Genomic DNA, 8,197 nt, shown 5'->3' with positions numbered 1-8,197 from the left:
TCTTTTCCCCCTATATAAACATATACGAAATCCTTGTAGCAAAACCATATCACACTGAGGAGGTAATTTAGAAAATGTAATTGTCTTTCGATTAGAGGATTTTTCATCACGTCCTTCTGGGACTCATAGGATTGTCACGAGTCACCCCAGACGGAACCACCAACCCCATCTCAGCAGTTTCCATAGGCAAACACACAAAATGCTGGGCACGTAATGCATTTCTAGAGTGCTGCATAGGATGAGAAGTGCGCCCTTTGTCTCCAAGGTCATAATGGCTCTGCTGACCTCAATTCCTTTCACTGGAGCTAGTGAGGAGAACTCGAAAATGCCAGAGAGAATGAGAGCCCCCAGCCCCATGATCCCAAATGAAAAAAAGAGGGAGAACATAGAAATGCCCTCACGCACTACCCCCAGGCCCCTTTTGTGTTGTTCTTGCCAACGCAGCAACCTCCTGCTATATATCCCCGCTGCCGCTCTTGTCCCCATCACACCGGACGCTGTTCATCCGCTGCCAACCACAATGGGGAAGGTGAGCCTCCAGAGGGGTCGTGCCGCATCTGTTGAGTGTCTCCTGTGCTTGGGGGGCCTTCCCCGCTGACTCCTGGCCCTCCCTTGTTTCCCACCCCCCCCCACCCCCCGCAGATCACCTTCTACGAGGACCGCGGCTTCCAGGGCCGCTGCTACGAGTGCAGCAGCGACTGCCCCAACCTGCAGCCCTACTTCAGCCGCTGCAACTCCATCCGCGTGGACAGCGGCTGCTGGATGCTCTATGAGCGCCCCAACTACCAGGGCCACCAGTACTTCCTGCGGCGCGGGGACTACCCGACTACCAGCAGTGGCTGGGCCTCAGCGACTCCATCCGCTCCTGCCGGGCCATTCCTTACGTGAGTCTTGCTTCCACCCAGACTGATGGGAAAGCATCACTGATCCGTGACCCTAAGTCAGTCTGTTTCAACTCAAGACTAGTGTTCACAGTAAGGATGGCAATTCCTGACTCTCAAGCATTTAGAAAAAAAAAAGTGAGCAGGCTTATGAAGAATCACTGTAACCTCTTTTTCCTCCCTTACTTAAGGACTTAAGATTGTTTTCAGTGCGTAAGAAATCATGACATAGCCTCTGAAGTTAAATTTGGTAGCATCTAGCTGATTCCTACTTTCTAAATAAAAATCACCATGTTTGGAAAAGAAAAAAAAATAAAACCTATCTAGGTCATTAGTTTTTAATGATAGGAACACTTAACAGACCACGGCAAAACAACTTAGGTGTAATGTGTTCTGACTGTATTAGCAATTGCCTTCCACACAGTCTGTATGACATAAGGATCTAGAAACTAGAACAGTATGTCTCAGCTCCTAGGGGGCTCCCTGGTTCCCAGGAGTCATTATCAACTACTTTCTCACGAGGGTCAAAGACAGAGCATTAATTAGGACTTCATGGGACACGGTCCTCATCAAAGTGTTGCTTAAGGTTTTTTAAACATGTTTAGTTTGTGTTTCTGGTTACTGGTGACACCAAATTATGTGGTATGACAAGCAGATTCAAGAAGTGAGACCAAAAGTAGGCTACAGAAATTTGCAGGTGCAAAAGGACATACAAATAAAATGGGAATTTCTTTGAGGCAAGAACTTCGAATGGTTCAAGTGACTTGGCAAAATGTCAGATATGTGGACACAGAGTAAATAGGAATTGTAAATAAGTGCGAAGAGTGACTTAAAAACAAGCTTGTTAGGACTCGGTTATGTGCCGTCATAATGGAAAAGACAGTTAAAATCCTCTCTGCCGACTCACTAAATACCGTGACCAGTGGCTTCCTACAAAGCAATCCCTTCTGTTCCCTTTATTTCAGTGGTTGTTTCTTCCACAAGATCAAGTCAGTTTTATTTTAACACTCTTCCTAATTTGTTAGACCAACCATGTGCGGAGAAGACACGCATACAGCAGGATGGTTTGAAAACCATGCTTCCCGAAGATGCAGGTTACTAAGTCACTTTTACTGAGATCAGAGATCCATAGAATTGATTTTTCTTCTTTTGTTTACTGTCACAACAGACCAGTTCCCACAGGATAAGGCTGTACGAGAGAGATGACTACGGGGGTCTGGTGTCTGAACTCACGGAAGACTGCTCCAGCATCCATGATCGCTTCCGGCTCAATGAGCTCCACTCCCTCCACGTGCTGGAGGGCTGCTGGGTCCTCTACGAGATGCCCAACTACCAGGGACTGCAGTACCTCCTGAGACCGGGGGACTACAGGCACTACCACGACTGGGGGGCCATGGATGCCCGAGTGGGCTCTCTGAGACGGGTCATTGATTTGTACTAGGCTGTGTGTTTCTTGTTATGATTCACACAAAAATGCAATAAATATACAAATTGTGTTCTTGGCACTAAGTGACTCTTGTTTATCTTTAAATAATCACTGGCTTGTAATAATTGGTGACCCCTGGCAACTTACATGACCCTGAAGGTCACGTGTTTTGAATGTCTACTTACTTCCTGTTGGTCAGACAACAGTATTCCTTAAGCCCCCACTCATGTCATGAGGAGTCTGCCTCTACAACCCATAATCTGAGAAAGAGAAGAAAGGCAAATGGAAGGAAAAACTATTAGACCCCATATAAAGGAGAAAACATAGAATGAGTTGAGGCTGGGACGCCAAAGTCAAGGATTTGCGGAGAGGTTAGAGCAGCTTAAGTCTCAGATTAGTCAAGAAAAGCTGAGTGAAGAGAGACGTTTTAAGCAGAATTCCCAAGGTAGAGAAGGTCAAGCGTGCTTGATGAGTTCAGCTGGTAAGAGAAGTTTTAAAGTAAGCGTTAAAGGGCCTGAGTTGGCACCTTACTTTTAGTATTAGTATTTTAGGGACTTTCCCGGTTTCAGCACGGAACGTCCTATGTCCTGGAAAGCCCCTCAGTCTTAGGTAAACTGGGGTGTTTTGTTCCTCTACTTACTGATTACTTCTTTGATCAAGTCATTTCTTATCCTCTCTGTGCCTAAATTACCTTATTCAAGACTATAGGTGGATAAGAAATTCCTGCTTCACTAAATCCCAGGATAATTATGATGAAAAGATAAGGAAAGACTGTGAACACATTTTGTTATTTTACATTATTACACAAATGTAAATGTAGAAAATTCCTGTATCCCCAGTGTCTGCTCAAATTCAAGAGTACAATACGGTCATCTTTATTTTGGACTCCAATATGAATTTCTGTCAAGACTCAATTACAGGGCGCCAGGGTAACTCAGGTGATTAAGTGTCTGCCTTCAGCTTAGATCATGATCCTGGGGTCCTGGGATTGAGCCCCATATCGTGCTCCCTGCTCAGTGGGGAGTCTGCTTCTTCCTCTCCCTTTGTTCTCCCCCATATTCATGCTCTCTCTCTCACTCTTTCTCTCTATTAAATGAATAAAATATTTTTTTAAAAAGACTCATTTACACACATCATGTAAGGAGTACATGAATCACTGAACTCTACCTCTGAAACTAATAATACACTATATGTTAATTGATTGAATTTAAATTTTTTAAAAAGACTAAATTACACAGAGTTAAGTATTAATATTTACTCGGCTGTGTACCTCTGGAATTTCTTTCCACTATAGTAAAGTTGCTCTCCCAGAATGCTAATTCTCTTTCCAAATTTATATGAGCAAAAACAGTGCCCTGTCCCAGTTAACTTCTTTGTCAAAACTGATTTTAAAAATTCACATGGACTTGCAAGAAACCCAGAATAGCCAAAACAATCTTGAGAAAGAAGAACAAAGTAGGAGTATTTCTCAATTTCAGAACTTACCACAAAACAACATAATCAAGACAGTGAGGTCCTGACATCAGGTAGACACAGAGATGGATGAAATAGACTCGAGAGTCCAGAAATTAACCCATGTGTCAACTGATTTGTGACGAGGATGTTAAGACGATTCACTGGGGAATAAATAGCTTCTCAATAAATGATACTGAAACTACAGGACAACCACGTGAAAAGGATGAAGTTATCCCCCTATTTCATACCCTTTATAAAAATTAACATGAAAAAATCAAAGACTTAAGTGTAAAAACTCAAAAACTTGGAAGAAAACACAAGTATCTTTATGATCTTGAATTAGGCAATGATTTCTTAAACATGAAATCACAAACAACAATAAAATAGATTGGACTTAAAATTAAAATATTTTGTGAATCAAAGGACACTATCAAGAAAGTGAACGTAGTAACTTCTTACTAGACACATCTCTGGAGGCGAGGGAAACAAAAGCAAAAGTGAACTATTGGGACCTCCTCAAGATAAAAAGCTTCTGCACAGCAAAGGAAACAATCAATAAAACTAAAAGACAACCTATGGAATGGGAGAGGATGTTTGCAAATGACATATTAGATAAAGGGCTAGTACCCAAAATCTATAAAAAGCTTAAACTCAACACCCAAAAAATAAATAACCCAGTTAAGAAATGAGCAGAAGACGTAAACAGACTTTTCTCCAAAGAAGACATACAAATGGCTAATAGACACATGAAAAAATGCTCAATGTCACTCACCATCTGGGAAATACAAATCAAAACCTCAATAAGATACCACCTCACACTTGTCAGAATGACTACAATTAGTAACTCGGGAAACAACAGATGTTGTATGTATCTTACAACTCAATAACACAAAGACAAGCAACATTATTAAAAGGTGGGCAAAAGACTTGAATATATATCTTTCTAAAGAAGATATATAAACGGCCAATAAACAAATTAAAAGATGTTCAACATCATTAGTTCTTAGGGAAATTCAAATTAAAACCACAATGGGCTACCACTTAGTAGCCACTAGGATATTTGGGGGAAGAAGCCCTAGAAAGTAAGAAATATTGGTAAAGATGTAGAGAGATTGGAACTCTCATAAATTGCTGGTGGGAATGTAAAATGGTGCAGCTGCTATGGAAAATAGTTTGGCATTCCTTAGTTAAACATAGAGTTATCATATGATTCAGCGATTCTACTTCTAGATATATAGTCAAAAGAATTGAAAGCAGTGTTCAAACACAAACTTATACATGAGTGTTTATAGCAGTACTATTCACAATAGCCGGAAGGCGAAAACAACCCCGAAGTCTATAAATGGATGAAGAGAGCAATAAAATGTGATATATCCATATTATGGAATACTATTTGGCCATAAAAAGGAATGAAATACTGATACGTGCTATAACATGGATGAATCTTGAAAACATTATGCAAAGTGAAAGAAGCCAGTCACAAAAGTATGTATATTATAGGATTCCATTGATATGAAATATCCAGAATGGGCAAATCTACAGAGCAGTAAATTGATTAGTGGTTGCTTAGGGCTGGGAGGAATGGGTAGATAAGGGGATGAAACTAAAAAGCACACGATTTCTCACTGTAGTGACAAACATGTTCTTAAATTGACTGTAGCAATGGTTGTACACATCTATGAACGTATTGAAAACATTAATTATATACTTTAAATGAACCAACTGCAGAGTATGTGAATTATAGCCTAATAAAGATCACTTAAAAACTAATGCTCTGGGGTGACTGGCTGTCAGTAGGGCATGCAACTCTTGATCTCAAGGTTGTGAGTTGGAGCCCCAGATTGGGTATAGAGATTACAGAAAGAAATGAGAGGAGAGGAGAGGAGAGGAGAGAGGAGAGGAGAGGAGAGGAGAGGAGAGGAGAGGAGAGAGGAGAGGAGAGGGAAGGGAAGGGAAGAGAAGAGAAGAGAAGAGAAGAGAAGAGAAGGAGAAAGGGCGGAGGAAGGAAGGAAAGAATCTTTAAAAAAAATAATATTCTGTACAGAACCTTAAGTAATGAAGACTCTTCTAAAATAAGATTCCTTCTCATGGAAGGAACTTACAGGATAAATAATAAATACATAGATACACATATTATCAAAACGTTGTGGCTCTTATTAATTTCAAACATGCAGAAGATTTAAGGTTTTGTTGCTGGCCTGGCTAAATCATCATATGTTGTCCTCTAGTTGGGTGACTAATGACATATGAACTCTGTTTTAACCAAAAATGAAAAACCAGGTGACATATCCAACTGAAAATAATTTTGTTAATTTAGGTTTTGGTTTTGTTTTAATCTGGTGAACTGAAAGGCTTAGGAAACCCGCATTTGCTCTCACAAAGCATACTCATACCACAAGTTTCCCTCTCTATAAAATGAAGGGTCTGGACAAGATGAGTTCCATGTTTCCTTCCAGCTCTGATAATTGAAGACTCTACCAGGTTTCAAGGTGTGGTATCTCAGTGGTTACCAATGTAGGCACTGAGCTCCACAGACTCGGTTCCTGGCTTCCACCTAACAGCTGGGTGACCTTGAGCAAGTTACTTATCTCCCTGAGCCTCAGTTTTCCCTCTTGCATGATCTTATGAGGATTAAATGAGCTACCTCCTGTAAAGAAGTCAGCATAGAGCAAAGGCTTAGTAAGTAGTAGTCATCACTCCATCAGTTGTGTATAATTGTCTTATATATATGTGGACATTATAAGGAAAACACATCAGAAAAAAAATAGTTGTTTTCTAGGAAATTCCTTTAAGGAAAGAAAATGTGAACATCTTCAATGTCCCTTTGACAGGTATCCATTACCACTGTCTTAGAGGTCTGGACCTAAATAAGTGAATAAGGGATTACAGAGCCTTTTATAGTCAGGTAATGCCTATTTTTTCAACCTGGCAGCAATCAGTTAATTGAAGAGTCCACTACAACTTACCAGAGCTCTGGTTAAAGACAAAGATACTCAGGTTGGTAGGGGCACTGCAGGCTAGTAGGATGCTAGGCCTTTAATAAATTAAAAGAAAAGCATGACATTGAGAAGTATATAATTTAGGGAAGATATAAGATTGGCACACCTAGAAAGGTAACATCTAAAACAAGCCATTGTTACATCCAGAGGCAATTAGTTTAGGCCTTGGAGGCTGACACACCTGAGTTCAATTCCCAGTTCCTCCACTTACTGGCTCTCTTTACCTTTTCGGATTTGTTTCTCTATAGTGATCAGTACTATGATTAGGCTTGGGCAGTCACAGATCTTCTCCTGAACCATATGCCTCTGAGAGTCTTACTCTGGCCTCCTCCAGCTACATACAGTCTTCTCCACAGAACAGGAATCTGTGGAAACTTGGGGACAAACCGACACTTTTTCTAGACCACACTCCTTTTACCTGAAGCTCCAGAATTCCCTCTATTTAGACCCTTGTTTCCAAGACCTAGAAAAGAGTCGTCACCAGGCCTATCCTCCTAAAGACACTCGTAGTAAAGGCAGCCATTTGTAGGAATTGGAGCGGGGCAAGAAACACGTAGATAGAGTGTGGACATGTGAGGACGTGAAAAGAGAGGAGGGAAGAGGTAAAAGATGCTCTATTTATGGTTTTTTTTAAGATTTTATTTATTTATTTGACAGAGAGAGACATTGAGAGAAGGAGCATACGCAGGGGGAATGGAGGAGGGAGAAGCAGGCTTCCCACTGAGCAGAGAGTCCGATATGGAGCTTGATCCCAGGACCCTGGGACTATGACCTGAGCCACCCAGGTGCCCTCTATTTATGTTCTTGCCCAAGATCTCACAAACATTTGGGGGAAGTTCCCACAATAATTGTGCCGTGTTGGCTACATGATGTACTTTGTATAAAATTCCTTGTACAATGTCAGGAACAGACCAGACACTCTTTATATAGTAGGCTATTTATTATTACCTATTATTATTTTCATCATCATGAGCCAGGGGAGTGCTAAAAGGTTTGCTGCGGTTTCAATCCTAACCGCTTAAATGAAAGTAGACACGGCTTCCTTCAGCAGGGGCATGTCAATGACGTGCTGATGAACTCAAGAGATTTCACTTGAGACTGGTTACCAGACAGGAAAGAAGTCTGCAAATGCTTCAGGGAAAGCCATCATTTGTGTGGAGGGGAAGGAGAAGGGTGATGAACTATTTCCACTCAGGCTTCTAACAGGCCTCAGGCAACTATAATGGCTCCGAAATGAATGATTTTGTTTTTAGAAGAAACCAGGATTATATCAGATCCATTCAAATATTTTGATCTACAAGTTTATTTAACCATGAGCTCCTTCCTAGAGGACCTTATACAGCTTTCTAAATTTTAGTTCTGATTTAAATAAGACCAGTGCTTCCAAAGGGAGTTTTGCAGTTATTAAAAACGGAACAAAAAAAAACCTGTTCATA

General features: G+C 40.9%; 1 protein-coding gene across 1 annotated transcript; it reads left to right on the top strand.

The window, feature by feature from the left end:
* Positions 1 to 520: 520 nt before the first annotated feature.
* Positions 521 to 2,322, top strand: LOC111143165 (gamma-crystallin A-like). The gene is given in 4 exon segments (XM_022496680.1): positions 521 to 529; positions 643 to 823; positions 826 to 884; positions 2,050 to 2,322. Coding segments are annotated over 4 exon segments (522 nt in total).
* Positions 2,323 to 8,197: the final 5,875 nt, after the last annotated feature.

The sequence above is a fragment of the Enhydra lutris genome, unplaced genomic scaffold (genome assembly GCF_002288905.1).
Source record: "Enhydra lutris kenyoni isolate GAN:26980312 unplaced genomic scaffold, ASM228890v2 scaffoldscaffold1, whole genome shotgun sequence".
Taxonomy (NCBI): Eukaryota; Metazoa; Chordata; class Mammalia; order Carnivora; family Mustelidae; genus Enhydra; species Enhydra lutris.
This window is presented reverse-complemented; position numbering and strand designations above follow the sequence as displayed.